Source organism: Symphalangus syndactylus, chromosome 18, assembly GCF_028878055.3.
Source record: "Symphalangus syndactylus isolate Jambi chromosome 18, NHGRI_mSymSyn1-v2.1_pri, whole genome shotgun sequence".
Lineage (NCBI taxonomy): Eukaryota > Metazoa > Chordata > Mammalia > Primates > Hylobatidae > Symphalangus > Symphalangus syndactylus.
Window position 1 is genome coordinate 73,135,544 of NC_072440.2, and position 15,608 is coordinate 73,151,151.

A 15,608-nucleotide genomic window follows, 5' to 3' on the forward strand; every position below is an offset into this window, starting at 1 on the left:
GAATGGTTGGTCCAGGTATACAGTCACTGACCAAGCTATTCCAAATTCTGGGAATGTGAAACTTTAATCAGAGACACTAGGACTTATCATGGTGTGTGGACCTAAGCCAGCTGGTGGTAGGGCCCTTGAAGGTCAAACCATATGTTTCTGATATTGGACTTTTCCCTGGTTACTGTCCTTCCTGAATTGTGTAGATTTTGTTTTTCCTTCTATCCCCTGAATTGTCCTAGTTTGCACCTACTGGATCTTCTTTCTTGCTCAAGTCAGCCAGATTCTGTTTCTGTGCTTTGCAACTAAAAGAATCTCGAGTGACACGGGCATTACAGTGGGATGGCATCAACTGCAGCTAGCATGATGGAATTTCAACAATAAGAGCTCAGGGGCAAAAGGGTGGGTGGATCATGAACAAGTCGCTCAGTGCTTGTACCCTCAATGCCCAAGACAAACATGAAAAAATGTGAAGAATCCAAGAATTGATGAAGCATTGATAAAAAAGTGAAACACCTGGTTCAGGTGCCAGCAAGTGGGTGGCCGTGGCTCTGCTGACTTCTTCAGGAAGAAATAGATGAGTCAATTGAAGGTCAGAGAAACCTTGGCTGATGGAGAGTTACAGGGACTGAGGCAAGGCTTCTGCAGGATGCTACACAGAAAGGACTTGGTTGGCCCTGGATGCACTTTATGAGTGACTCAGGGGAGGTTCCCTGGTGGTCTCTTGCCCCACCGTCATCTCTGCCATTACGAGAAAAACTTGAGACTGATGGCCCCCAAAGCTTGGAAGGAGCTGAGAGACCAAAGAATTCACTCGAACAAGTCCAGCTTGGTGAGTAGGTGAGTTTATTAGGACTTACACACAGGGCACTCCTGGGCGGCCTCAGGACAGCTCTAGAGATCTGCGCTGCCTCCCAATGCTAAACTGCTTTCATGCTAATTTTCTGACTGTTTACTTACCAGGTGAGAGCGATGGGACTATTTTCATTGGTTGGTTCTCAGATACTCTCTGGGAAGTTTGGGTTCTCAGGGACACCTGCTCCTCAGCTGGGGACCATGGCCATGGCCCACCACCTGCCTTTCAGGGTTCAAGCAGGGGACTTACACCATTTAGTAACCTGGAGGGGACCCGTCACACGACAACCACCCCAACCACCATCATCAAGAAGCCACTGGCTGACTGAGACACGCCCCCACAAGGACAAGTGAGAGTGGATGCTGGAAAGACAGAGTGAGAGACCATCATCAGGGAAAAACTTCATTCTTGGAAGGACATCAAATCTTGGGGCAGGTCGATAGTGGAGCCAGTCTTTCTTCTCCTGTATCCAACAGTTCTAACTCTTTGGTTTTCTGCATTTTCAGCTCTTTCTTTTCCTGGCCTTCTCATTGCTGGCTCCTGCACGTCTCCCTCTATTCCTCCCCCAATATATTCTTTAGTCTAAAGTAAACTGCTTCTTCCCATTCCCCACACTCTCCAGTCCCCTCTCTTCCCTTATTCCAGGCCCCAGCATTCCTGCCTTCTCCTTGGCGCACTTGCCATCCGCATTAACCCCTCCCCTGCTGTGCTCAGCTACAGACATGCCAAAGTCCCTAACACTCAGTTCCATAAACTTTACCTCACCCTGTTTATCCACCTAATACAATGTTTGTATTTTGGCCGGCGTGGTGGCTAACGCCTGTAATCCCAACACTTTGAGAGGCCGAGGAGGGCGGATCATGAGGTCAAGAGATCGAGACCATCCTGGCCAACATGGTGAAACCCCATCTCTACTAAAAATACAAACATTAGCTGGGTGTGGTGTTGCTCACCTGTAATCCCAGCTACTCAGGAGGCTGAGGCAGGAGAATGGCTTGAACCTGGGAGGCGGAGGTTGCAGTGAGCCGAGATCGTACCACTGTACTCCAGCCTGGCGACAGAGTGAGACTCCATCTCAAAAAAAAAAAAAGTTTGCATTTTGTCCTGGCCTGTGCCTGGCACACTTCCCCTGGTGGCTGCCCTGCTCTGGGGTCACAGTTCTTGGTCCGCCTGTAGAATCTCATGGATCTTGGTGAGAATGTTGAGCTTCCCCTCCAGCTCCTGAGCTTGCTTCTTCAGCTCCTCAGCTGACTCTGACTTTGCCCCCTCATGCAAGTGCTTTGACTCATACACAAGGCTGACCACGTCCAGCACAAGCAAGATGCCTCCAGTGGCCACACCCACAATCTTGGTTCCTCTGCTCATTTCCAGGGTGGGGCTTTCAGTAACTCTCCCCACTTCTTCATCGCTTTCAGCTGAGATTTGCCCAATGATCTCAAGGGGTGTGGCAGATGGTTCCAATTGAGAGTTGGATCTAGCTTGTCTGATGGCACGGATGTCCTTCCCAATGCCTTGTATGACTTGGTAAGAATTGTCAATTAAGGAAAGAAAGTTGGGTGTGTTCTCACCCATAAATTCCTTTATTACCTTAGCTACGTCAGATTCTCTTTGGTCTAAGTTGCCAGCTTGGGCTTGTGCCCACAATTTCTTTGCTTGTTCCACAGCATTGCTGGCAATCCCGGTCACAGCGGCCGCTATTCCCATCCCCATCCCAGTTTCCGAGAGCCCAAGACTGATTCCTTCTGTGAAGGGTGCCAGACCGATGCCGATGAGGGTCAAGATGTCAGAGATAACACCGGCAGTGCTGGACACCACGTTGGTGATGGTGGTGCCTCTGTGGACCTGCTCAACCCCGTCTGCAAGGACATGGAGCCTTATTATGTGATCCTGAAGCTCCCTTTTCAAGTGAGGAAACTCTTTCAAAAACCACTTCCTGTGCTGCTGGTCTTTATCATGCCAGTTTTTGTCCTTCATGATTACGTGTCTTGCAAGCTTGTTCAGAGCTTTGTGGAACTCATCTGCCTCATCCCTGCACGAGGAAAGGTTAAAGGATTAAGAAATGCTGTTTCCCTGTCTGTGAAATGAGCTGCACGCGATCTCTATCCTGTGTAAATTGCAGAGCTTCCACTATCAATCAAATAGAAACAAATTTTACAAATGAAGAGAATTTCCTTTCAAACTCAAACACGTTATGTTCATCATAGATACTCCTCAGTACTTATTCCATATGGAAATAAATATCTTAAAGGCATCTCAGATGCTCTTTCATGGCAGGTGTTTGATAAAGATGCCTCCTGACTCAAGGGCAGGTCAGCACCGTGACTGCCAAAGTGTTTGGAGAGGGGAAACTCTGCAGATGAACAAAGAGCAGTGAGAGTGGGACAAAGAGACTTTACTCCCAGGATGGCCGCAAAGTGAAGCATGCACTTTACCCAAAGAGAGGCCTTCCCTTTGTCCGCGGCTCCTGGGAAGTGATCTCCAGGCTCCTGGAATGTCCCGCCTGGTAGGAACATCTTTCTTTGCCTGGTGATTTGGCCATGGGACCGTATAGCAATGCGATGGATGATGGAGCTTGGCGCTATTTGGTGTCTTTTCTGACCTACAGAGGATATGTGTACTAAAGGGGTTAGACCTCAGGGAGGTGCTGGAGACTCCAGGTCAGCCATGAGGGCAGCTTGTCATCCAGCCCCAGCGAATGCTCTGAACACTAAGGCATGGGTTGAGAAAGACTTTCTGTTCAACCAAACTCCAGTTGGGCTCTTCTGAGCCTCTTCTCCACTAGGCGCCGACCTTGGCCTTCCACACCCACCCACTGCTTTCTGGTCCTGCACCGCCCCGCTCAGCAAGAATCGCCCCAAGTCAGTTTAGGGAGGGTCCTCCCCGCTTGCTGTCTGATCACACTTTGTTATCTGATCATGCTTGCTATCTGATCATGCTCCTCATCCCCACCATTGATGGGTGAGTGTCTGACCTGCCTTTAGGGAGAATCCTGTTAGGCCAGTTTAGCACAAACCCCCCACTCTGGTGTCTCCTGTCAGTCCTGTTCCATCTCCCGCCCCTCACCCTGGTGTTGGCTGTGACTCCCCCTCTGTCTTTACTGTATTTGGAGCTGGGCTCAGTCTCCCTCCCCTGTAAGAACAATCCTGAATAAAGGCTTCCTTCCTGATTTAATGTGATTCACAGGAATTTTTCCTTAACCGGGTGAGCTTCCCTGGTTGGCAGCACCCTGTGTGTTTTGTCCCACATTGACACAGGAGAACACAGCATCCTGAGGACAATGAAGCTTCACACCTGAAACCCTCCCAAACTCTACCTTGTGTGTCTCTTCCTTAGGCTGATTTTAATCTGTGTTCTTTCTGTGTGATCAACCACAATGGTGCAATAGCAGTTTTCAGTGAGTTATGTGAGTCCTTCTAGTGAATTATAAAATCTAAGGAGGATTTTAGGAATCCCCATAAATTTGCAGGTGGTGTCAAAGGTAAGGGTGCCCTCAGACATTGCAGTCTGGCTATCTCTGAGTACTTTGAATTCAAACAAAAACAAAACCCCGGAGAGAAAGGAGATCACTTTGCCTGGCATCTGCTCCCTTCCAATGCCTCGTGCCGTTTCACCTGGCTGAAGGCTACTGGGTCCGGCCACTGCCCCGGTTGACTGGAGTGGGAGATCTGGCTATTCATTCTGGCTCCACATGGACTCTCCAGCCACCTTATCGCCTCCTGACCTACCACATGCACCCCCAACCTTCCAGGTCTCACTCGCAGGTGTCACCAGCCTAACTGATGCCTTAGCAGTGACTGCTTCACCTGTGTGCACACCAAGGCCATGTGCAATTTTATGGAACTCTAGAAGACTCAAGACACTTTCAGAACCATCTATATAAATTGCTAATGCAGAAAAGATCTGAAGTTGGACAACATGGTAGAGGAAGTGTTTTCCTCCTTGGTTGGGGACTTGTGAGTCTGCTCAGTACCGCTGAAATTACACAAATTGACAGCAACTCATTCTACTTTGGAAATGGTAACTAAGGCGTACCATGGTAAGGAGCTTCTCTGTGTAGAAGAGAAGAAGTTCTCAAAGGGTAGCCCAGAACTTGCCAGTTCCCAGGCATGGTGCGAGAGACACAGGCAACCATGACCCCGTATGCCCATGAGTGTTGGGATCATCCAGACAGGGAAGAAATATCCCTCTCCCACTCACATGTCCTCCGCAAGTTCATGACCTCCTTAAATTTCAAGCCCTTGTTGCCTCTCTTGCCACACGCTGGTCCCAGCCCTGGTGCCCCAAACTTCCTACTTGTTCTACAATGAAGGCTGACTCTCGCTCCATCCTGACCCCTGGCTCCCGTCTTCCTGGGCCTTTGGGCAGGATCTTGGTCTTGGTTCCCCACCTTTGACCTGGAGTTGACTCTAAGGCCTTCACCACACTCCTATCACATTGAGTTGCTATTCCTATTGGACAGATGACAGTTCCCAGTCTCCACGACATAAGCCCAGAGCCCAGGGACTGGACACGGACAGAGCTGGAAAGAGACCCAGCGGTGTGCAACTCCACTCCAGCCTCTCAGCATCCTGGACCAGCAGAAGGGTCCTGCCGTGTTTGTGGAATTCCTCAGATGAGAAAAAGGGCCCCAGCCAGCATCCCCAGGAACACACATTGGTTAGGTCAGGATTTTTCTGACTTGTCCCAAAGGTCAAGTCCTGCTGGGCTCCCATCTTCAAGAAGAAGACCCTTAACCTTGGTTCTGTTTCCACCGAGCTTGTAAGATGTTAACGTTAACTTGCACCTACTATGTGTCAGTCATTATGCTAAGCACTTTACATGCATGATCTCATTTTTCTCACAATAAGACTCCATGGATGAAGAAAGGCTGAAAGTGAGAAAGTAACTGGCAAAGTTCCCATCACCAGGAGATGGCAGAAATGACCCTGTCCCTGTGGGCTTCCTCTCCCCTCAGCCTGAGGCTACTCACTGCCAGCGAAGGACATGGAGGAAATATTCCTCCTGGAGTGCCGAGAAGTTCATCCTCAAGCCCAGCAGAGGGGGCTGCCTGGAGGAGGTGTGCCTGTCAGGGAAAACCAGCCCAGGGGAGAGCTGGGTGGCATCGCTGGGGCGCCCAATGGAGGTAACCCCATGGAGGTTACCTGGTTAGTTCAGCAGCAGCCACGAATCCGTTCCAGGCCTCATCATCAGTCAGCAGGAGTAGCAGATTCTGTGTGCTCACTTTTTCCTGGAAATACTTAATGGCATCCTCAATAAAGATGCTGCTCTCTAGTTGGAACGAAGAAAGGATAAGGTTGGATGATAGTGTAGGGGAGCATAACAGCCATTGCCTAAGAGATGACTACATGTTAATTTTCCTGGACAGCTGTGATGTAGGACATGTTTGATGGAGTCATTAGTGCTATAGAGGGAATTGTGTGCCCCCAAAATTCATATGCTGAAGCCCTAAACTCAGGTGACTACATTTGGAGATCTGGCCTTTAAGGAGATCTGGCCTTTAAGACTGAATGAGATCACAAGGGTAGGGCTCTAATTCTATTTAGAGGGCTAGTGTCCTATTGTAAGAAGAGAATGAGACACAAGAAGGCTGTGCGAGGACACAGTGCAAAGGCAGCCTCCACAAGCCAGCAAGAGAGTCCTCCCCAGACTCCAACCCTGCTGGCACCTTCACCCTGGACTTCTTGCCTCTGGATCTGTGAGAAAATAAAAGCCAGATGTTGAAGTCACCCAGCCTGTGATATTTTACTATGGCAGCCTGAGAACATTGAAACACCAGGGGAGTGCCACGGTGCTTTGGGGAGGAATGAATCCTTTTCAGCTCAGCGCCAACACAAAGTGAGCCTTCCATGCCAAGGAAGTGGAAACATCCTAGTGATCACTTCGATCTGCCACGTGCCTGTTGGGTCAAACACTTTATACCAGTGTCTTCAAAATTTGAATTTCAACACATCATTGGGTTATGAAATTATTGGTTCAAAAGCAGCATTTTAAAAAGAAAATCAATTTGAAAATATCAGAGTGTACCAAGCATAGCAGGGGTGAGTATTGTTTTTGTGGGTTATTTCAAATATATATCCATTAACGTAAATTCCTGGAATCCAGATGTGTTTAGGCATTCAGAATTTTCACTATTTTAGAAAGGACACGGGATGCATATGGTATATTCCTGACCATTCCCAGCAGAAGCTGGACTGCTCCCTGTAATGAAACCCACACATGTTTCAACAGTGAAACAAGCAAATACTCACATTAAATGTAAAAAATAATGGTAGGTCTACAAAGAACTCAAGTCAGTACAGAGCAGGATTACTACCGAAGTCAGCTGTCCCCAAAATATGTCGTTTGCAGGGATCTGAGAATTATGGAATTGCAGATAAGGAACTGCAGACCAGTATGTATTTGTGCGTGCACCGAGACATGATGTAAAATTGTTTCTTGCTGTGGACACACAAGAGACCTCATTCTTTTTTTTTTTTTTGAGATGGAGTCTCGCTCTGTCGCCCAGGCTGGAGGGCAGTGGTGCGATCTTGGCTCACTGCAAGCTCTGCCTCCTGGGTTCTTTCCATTCTCCTGTCTCAGCCTCCTGAGTAGCTGGGACTACAGGGGCCTGCCACCAGGCCTGGTAATTTTTTGTATGTTTTTAGTAGAGACGGGGTTTCATCATGTTAGCCAGGATAGTCTCGATCTCCTGACCTCGTGATACACCCACCTTGGCTTCCCAAAGTGCTGGGATTGCAGGCGTGGGCCACCGCGCCCGGCCACCTCATTCTTAATTCACAGAAGAAGAAAGTAAAATCCAGACAGTGAGAGTCACTGCCCAAAACCATCAAGCAGGAAGCTCAGGGTTTGACTCCAAGGCCAACGTTTCTTTGACATTGCTCCTTAAATTCCTTAACATTAAAACTCCTTATGTTTTAAAAATGTCTGTGGTCTCTGCATTCTCCCTTATAGCTTACCTGTGGGGCTATTTAAAGTTAAAAAATAATGTCTCAAACTCCGCAGCATTGAGTACAACTACCATGCAAAGGAGATTCCTCCTGCTGGTCTTGGGCACTCTCAGATGGGCAGTGGAGGGGGTTCTTCGACGGGGCATGGGGGCGGGACCCTCAGCACTGATCCTTGAGGCACCTCCATGTTGCCTCTGTCCTCTGCAGGCTGGTCTCAGGGTACATGGCTCCCCACTGTCACCTCTGAACCCAGCTGGCCCCGTTATTAAACCACAGATCATCTTGTTTCGGAGGGAGAGTTTCTTCCTTGGCCCCCCAGCCCAGCCCTTCCTAAGGATTCTGGGGTCGGCTGAGAGCTCTCAGCTTCTAATCTTCCCTGCCCTCCCCTCGTCTTGGACAGGACTCAGCACAGCCCAGTTTTGCTGTCCAGGGCGACTCCTGAGCGGTGCTGACTTGGTTGCCATGGCAACTCTGTAAGGGGAGGAAGCCATCCTGAGGAAATGGGGCTTAGGGAAATGAACGCAGTGCTGACTTGGCTGGGCGAGGGCTTGTCTTGTTTTTTCTTTTTCCTTCTTCACCAAAAGGAGGAAGGAAACCCAGGTTTGGGTGGAAGGAACCTCCAGCACTAAATCTGTGTATTTCTTGATGTGGTGGGGCTGGTGGATATAAAAGCAAAATTAAAACAAAAATCAGCCCTGAAACATTCCTGGGCAAACAATACCTGCGAGGCCTTCAGAACAGCTGTAACCCCCCTGAAACTGCAAGCTATGGGAAACTAAACTGGGGTCATATCAGATGGGCACTTCTGTTAGACACAAACAAAACTTAAAGCCAGCTGACAGAGGGCCATGCTGAGATGTGGATACTGGGAGGTCACAGAAGAAAAAATAACTCCAGGCAGCAGGTTCACATGACAGACACAGAAGGAGCTGCTGAAATCAGCTGTAGGGACAGGGGGAGGGAACGGGCCCATAGGATCCTGACAAACAGGAAGTGGCCAATCTGGCTAAGACCAGTAAGATCTAACTCAGCGCTGGGTCTGACCCAGGTTTCACCTCACACTCAATCATACCCTCCTTGTCTCACTAAACCCCACACCCACCCGCGCCACAGCCGTTCCATGTATACACATTTGGTACAAAACTGCGTGGCCCCCATATTATTCTCATGGTACAAGAGAGGGGAGGTGAGGAGCGCCAGGTCACACAGAGGGGATGTGGCAAAGGCCAGAACGGGGTCCAGATAAGTTGGAAGCTGGATCAGGCCCGATGCATTCCCACAGGGCCACTCAGATCAGAGGGGCTAGGGCAGGGCAAGAGCTGGAGGAAGGGGACCGGCCTCAGGTGGAAACACCCCAGGATCAGCTGGGAGCAGAGCGGGAGGTGACAGGTCGGGGCTGCTGGTTAACCTCCTCTCCCACCCCTCCTCTCCTCTTGGACCCTGCTCTCCCCCCCAACTCCTCTCCCCTGCTGGTTCCACTTCCCCAAGGGTGTCCTGCCCCACTTGAGTCATTTGCTAGGTGCCAGGGTAGGGAGGAAGTGGGCACCTGGGTCGTGTCACCCTGAGGAGAGGTCAGGATGCAGATGACCCCCAGACCCCTGGGTTGGGGGACTCCACGTGACCTCTTCTGCTGCTCAGGGCAGACTCATTGGCCTCCTTGTCCATCTGGGTTCTTCTGGGGCTCACTCAGCTGTGGAGGTGCCACCCTCCATTCTAAGTGCAAATAGGAACCAGCAGGGAAGAGGAGGCGAGCCTACCTGGGTCCATGCTGCCAGCAGCATAGTCACCGAGGGGCTTACCTTGAGGATTTCCAGTATCTGTCCTGTGGGCGGCAACCCACTCAGGGGCCGAGGCAAGAGACCGAGGACACGAGCTGTTCCAGTATAATAAAATATAAAACAAGAATAGTTATACCAGGTATAGATCTTAGATATGATTATATATGAATATCATTAATCATTAGTTTGTAGCAATTACTCTTTATTCCAATATTATAATAATCCTCCCTCTATAATCGTAACCTAGGAAAAATCAGGCCATACAGAGATAGGAGCTGAGGGGACATAGTGAGGTGTGACCAGAAGACAAGAGTTCCTTCTGTTATGCCCAGACAGGGCCACCAGAAGCGCTCCTTGGTCTAGGGGTGACGCCAGCGTCTGGGAAGACGCCCGTTGCCAGGTGGACCGTGGTCTAGTGGTAGCGAAAAGTGTCAAGGAAAAACACCCTCTACTTAGTAGACTGGGAAAGGGAGTTTCCTCTTCCCCAGGGGAGTTTAGAGAAGAATCTGCTCCTCCGCCTCCTGTGGAGGGCCTGACATCAGTCAGGCTTTCCCGCAGTTATCCAGAGGCCTAACCGTCTCCCTGTGATGCTGTGCTTCAGTGGTCACGCTCCTAGTCCGCCTTCATGTCCCATCCTGTACACCTGGCTCTGCCTTCTAGATAGCAGTAGTAAATTAGTGAAAGTACTAAAAGTCTCTAATATGCAGGAATAATGGCATAAGCTGTCTTTCTCTTTGTCTCCTCTCTCTTTCTGCCTCGGCTGCCCGGCAGGGAAGGGCCCCCTGTCCAGTGGACACGTGACCTACGTGACCTTACCTATCATTGGAGATGACTCACACTCTTTACCCTGCCTCTTTTGCTTTGTATCCAATAAATAACAGCACAGCCAGACATTCGGGGCCACTACCGGTCTCCGTGCATTGGTGGTAGTGGTCCCCAAGGCCCAGCTGCCTTTTCTTTTATCTCTTTGTCTTGTGTCTTTATTTCGACACTCTCTCGTCACCGCACACGGGGAGAGACCCACCGATCCTGTGGGTCTGGACCCTACACTGTCCCACTTGGAACGTTCTGTTGCACCCTTGAGGAGGAGAAAACAAATCGTGGGGTCAAATGTGAGCCACCAGTGGACAGAGGGAGGCTTGAGCAGCCAGGACTCTGCAGATCCCTCTGGGGTAGAAGCAAACACCAAGACCAACCTAACCCAGATTGTTTGTCTGTCACCGAGCCCCCATCATCTGCTATTTACAGACACTCACCTCACTCCAGCTTCCTCTGCCCTCACTCCCACACCAAGGAAAAGTGCACTCGTCCTGTTGGGGTATGAGGAGAACATAATTAGAGGAGGGGCAGCCATCTGATCATTACAGAAACTACAGAGTCTATACACAGGAATAGAGATGGGGAGGAAGGTTCTGACAATGCCCAGGGCCTGGGAGCATGTGTGATAATTAATTGATGATAGCCAGTGTGTATTGCGTGTCTGTGATGTGAAGGGCCTCCTATATGTGTCTCATTCGATGATCACACACAGGCCAGGAGATGGGTACAACTTTCCCATTCGAACACAGAGGAATCCACAAAAGTTAGGGAACTTGCCGGTATTTTTACAATAGTGCTAGAGCCAGGACTTCTGCTTCAATCCCATGTCTTCAATGACTGTGCTCTACTCCCTTAAATATACAATATTGAGTCACGTATACACGCTCATGGTAAATGACTCCTCATTGCAAATCCATGTCTCACACTCTGTGGTCAACTCTTTGTCTTGGTGAATTCACTGGTGCTGCAGTGGACAGCCTGTGTCCTTATTGCTTCTCTAAGATTCTTTGTCCCACAAAGACCTGGATCTTGCCAGATGCCCGCCCAGCCCCTGCTGTGGCTGCTAAGCCCTCCTGGTGCTGCCCTGTCCCCTCTGCTGTCCTCCCCTAGCTGATGGACCTCAGGGTGTTTCTAATTCCTCATATAAATTATGCTACAAAGAACATCCTCCTTCGCATAAAACTTTGCCCACACTTGAGATTATTTCCTAAAGGTATTCATAGGAGTAGAATGACTAGGTCAGAAGCTATTAACATCTCAAAAGGCTTTATACCTAGAGCCACATCGTATGCAAATTGCACCAATTCACACTCAAGCTAGCAGTATATGAAGATGCCCATTCATTCAGTTTTACTGGCTCTCAGTAGTCTCTTCTTTAAGACAAAAAAATATATATATATACACAACATATAAATATGAGAACTAAATATACTTGTTACCAATACCAATTAGTACAAACTTTAAAGCACAAAGGTAGCAGTTGGGATGTGAAGCACTGAACGAAGGAGAAGGAGGATTAATATTGTCATTTTTTAAAGAGGAAAGTGAAGAAATACTGGGTACAACTGAGGGTATATGAAAGTTTTAAGTAAATTGTTTACAGCTACAAAGTTGCTAATGGAAGACACAAAACTGGTGATAGAATGTTAGGAAAAGGTGGAGAGGAGAGATAGAGGGAGGGTACAAATAAGACAAAACTGACTAATAATGATACTATAAATAATAACAATACCACTTCAGGCCCGTCCCAGTTAAGGGCAGCTCCAAGCATTACCATTTCTCTTTTCTCACCGTGTGTCTCTGCGCACTCCCCGGCACACCCACTTCCAGCAGCTGGTCTTTGTTTGCAGACTCTATTTTAACAGCTCAGTGGTTCCGGGCCCCCTGATGGGGTTCCATCCTCCAGCTCTCATACTAAAGCCACCTCCTCAAAAGCCACTCGCCTCCCTCTTTCCCTTTCCTGCCTTTGTCTCAGGGTTGTCTGTCTACACAGATGTCTGTCTTCTGGGGACCCCATGCAGCAAGGGTAAAAGGGGGACCCAGTCCTGGGCAGCAGTTCACCAGGGGAGTATGCAGATGGGGGGCGTCTGGGCACTTCTTGCTGTAAGGGACAGGGGTGACAGGAGAGGGGCATCCCTTTGCCTTCTTCCTGCTTTCTTCACTGTGTGATCCCCTAGGCCAGAGGAGCCATCTCAACACCATCTCATGAGCCATGAGGACACAGGAGGACCAGAAGAGAGCAGAGGAGCAGGAGGGCAGAGAGAGCTGGGGCCTCGGATTCCCCCCACACTCATGAGGAGCTGCACCCTGGATCGCATCCTCCTTGGTCATTGTTGGCCTGGCTCAGACCCTGACCTGGAGCCTCTGCTGAATATTGAGTCTGGGTATTGCCCGTTAGCCTCGACTAGGATACAGCGGGTCCTCCCTGGGCGAGTCTGCTGGTTGGTCAATTCTGGGAAGGGACTTTGGTTCCTGGAAGAAGCCCAGATGGCTCCTGGCCCAGCCCAAGCCCTGCCCAACTGTGCAGCCCAGACACAGAGCCCTCCCTCCCACCTCGGGGCTCTGAGCCAAGCTCACCAGATGTAGAGGACAAAGACTCTCAGCAAAGCAGCTCCGTCCATGTCGCTGCGGGGCCTCCTCCTTGGGCAGGAAAAGGGGTTGAGACAGTGTGCTCCTCCTGAGAAATCACCATTTTCATTTCTTTTTTTTTTTTTTTTTTAAGGAGTCTCGCTCTGTCGCCCAGGCTGGAGTGCAGTGGTGCGATCTAGGCTCACTGCAAGCCCCGCCTCCCAGGTTCACGCCATTCTCCTGCCTCAGCCTCCCGAGTAGCTGGGACTACAGACGCCCGTCACGATGCCAGGCTAATTTTTTTTGTATTTTTAGTAGAGACAGGGTTTCACCATGTTAGCCAGGATGGTCTCGGTCTCCTGACCTCGTGATCCACCCGTCTCGGCCTCCCAAAGTGCTGGGATTACAGGCGTGAGCCACCGTGCCCTGCCTTTCATTTTGTTTTTAATAAAGAGTTTTGCTCTGTCACCCAGGCTGCAGGGCTTTGACACCATCCTAGCTCATTGCAGCCTAGATCTGCTGGCCTCAAGTGATCCTCCTCCTTCAACTTCTGAGTAGCTGGGACTACAGGTGCATGCCACCATGCTGGGCTAATTTGTTAATTTTTGATTTCATAGAGACAGCATCTCCTGTGTTTCCCAGGCTGTCTTGAACTCCTGGCCTCAAGTGATCCTCCCACCTCTGCCTCCCACAGCACTGGGGTCACAGGCTTCAGCATCCCTTTTTGATGAAGAACAAATAAGACCATGACTCAGATTTCACAGAAATTACCCCCCTGATTTCATGGACTTTTGGCAGCTCTATCAGGTTTTTGAGAGGGGAAAAATCTCAGGCTGGGTGGGGAGGTGACTTGCCCAGAGTCACACAGCTCTTGGAGGGCAGAGGGGAGGCCAACATCTGGCCTCGTGACTCTAATATTGAAGCAAAAATGTGTGATTTTAATAATCCAAAAGTTTCCAGGTTTGATTCTCCTTCTATGAACACAGAGATCTAAGCTCTCACTCCTGAAGTTATACTCACAATTCCATAGTGTGTCTTTTGAATCTCATGATTGCAAAGCTGGCATCATGCCACAGGCACCATTCTGCAAGGAGCCCTTCTCACTCCCCTGTCTCAGCCATGCTTCCCATCAGGGACACAGCACAGCCTGTTTCTTCTCCATCACCCCAGAGGTCTGAACGGAGGGACAGAGGTGAGGGCCAGAGACGTGGAGTCCTATGATCTACCTGCTCAGCCTCCTGACACGGGACCCTGGGCAAGTGATTCCGCTCCCAGGGCCTCAGTTTCCCCACAGGGCCTGGCACAAGCTGGTGCTCAGACTCAGGGTGGGTGAGATGACCTCTGAACTCCTTGTACCTGAAAAAAAATTCTGTTGCCCCCATTGGGCCTCAGCAGCAGCACCCTGGGGCCAGCCTGGGTGTGGCCTGGCCATAAGGACAGGCTAGGCTCTCGGTCACCTCCTCTCCTCCACCTTCTTTGGTTCCTTCAAATCTCCCAAAGGGATGGGCACCCCCAACACAAACCTTCCTTCTGGGTTCACCCAGTCGTGTCTCAGCAGTCAAAACCAGGGCTGAGCCCAGTGAGCTTTGTGAACCCATCTGAGCTGCTTCCCTCACCCTCTATAGTTTAAGAGCACAGCAGGAGAGGGGAAGCAATCAGACTCAAGCCTGGGTGTAAATCCAGGCTTTACCACTACTTTCCTGTCTATCTGAACCAGTTATCTAACCTCTCCCAGCTTATCTACAAAAGCTGTGAGAATAAGATGGAGGCAGGTCAACTGTCCCCCGCTTACCAAGGAATCTTCCCCTGACAGAGACTGAGCAAGATCCAGCCGTTCTGAGCTGTGTGGATCCCACCTCCAGTTATGAGTCTATATAATAACCAGACAGGTCCTCCAGCCCCCAGATATACCGAGGAATTTGAAAGGGAAAGTGAAAGTCACAACTTCCCAGCAGCTGGCAAACATACTCCTCCCCAGCAGCATCTGCAGTCTAGCCCCACCCTCCTTGCTGCTGTGCTTAGAGGAGCAGCCTGAGACCAGACATCCAGATCCCTCTCATCCAACCCACCTGCCTCGCATCCTCAGGGCTGGGGGTCTGCTATGGTCTCAGGAAGAAAGACCTGCCACTGACACACTGTGGGACCCTGCAGATTACTCCCCGTCCTGCCGTGCACCCACCCTCCCCTGACGCCTGCCTTACTCCTGCCTGTGCCATTGGCATAAACACAGTCTCCCACACATGCCTTGTAGATGCTTATTGTATATTTATTGTAATGCCGTTGGGGTTATTTTGGTTATGTTTTTGAGACAGGGTCTCAGTCTGTCACCAAGATTGAAGTGCACTGCTGCAGTCATAGGGCACAGCAGCTTCAAACCTCTGGGCTTAAGCCATCCTCCCACCTCAGCCTCCTGAGTAGCTGGTTCTACAGGAGTGAGCCAACAACCCAGCTAATTAAAAATATATATGCATTAGAGATGGGGCCTCACTATATTGACTGGGATACTCTTGAACTCCTGGCCTTAAGTGATTCTCCCACCTTGGCATGAGCCACCACACCAGGCCTGCTCTTGTTGAAGGCCATGCCTTGTGGCTTCTAGACATTTGCTTATGTGGAGTCTTCTGCCAGGAGCACCTGCTTCCACCACCTGGA

General features: G+C 49.9%; 1 protein-coding gene across 6 annotated transcripts; it reads right to left on the bottom strand.

Moving 5' to 3' along the window:
• Positions 1-817: 817 nt before the first annotated feature.
• Positions 818-14,890, bottom strand: LOC129467991 (apolipoprotein L2). 6 transcript variants are annotated; one of them, XM_055252960.2, is made up of 7 exons: positions 14,749-14,871; positions 12,966-13,028; positions 10,826-10,879; positions 10,618-10,647; positions 9,549-9,613; positions 5,986-6,112; positions 818-2,873 (listed from the first exon to the last, which is right to left on the bottom strand). In XM_055252960.2, exons 2-7 carry the CDS (start codon positions 13,007-13,009, stop codon positions 1,997-1,999), a joined length of 1,197 nt encoding a protein of 398 aa, XP_055108935.1. In that variant the 5' UTR covers positions 13,010-13,028; positions 14,749-14,871; the 3' UTR covers positions 818-1,996. The 6 variants fall into 6 exon arrangements, with proteins under 6 accessions (XP_055108935.1, XP_055108932.1, XP_055108934.1 ...); XM_055252957.2 differs by lacking the exon at positions 14,749-14,871 and adding an exon at positions 13,977-14,174; XM_055252959.2 differs by lacking the exon at positions 10,618-10,647 and having other exon boundaries at positions 9,591-9,664; positions 14,749-14,890.
• Positions 14,891-15,608: the final 718 nt, after the last annotated feature.

What these genes read in the sequence shown, in the direction of transcription:
- LOC129467991 (XM_055252957.2), bottom strand. Translation starts at nt 14,005, where the DNA reads ATGAGATTCAAAAGACACACTATGGAATT. An exon ending in AAAAGACACACTATGGAATT is followed by an intron (nt 13,029 to 13,976) that starts GTGAGTATAACT and finishes TTCCTGCCCAAG; the next exon opens with GAGGAGGCCCCGCAGCGACA. An exon ending in AACGTTCCAAGTGGGACAGT is followed by an intron (nt 9,614 to 10,617) that starts GTAGGGTCCAGA and finishes TGCCGCCCACAG; the next exon opens with GACAGATACTGGAAATCCTC.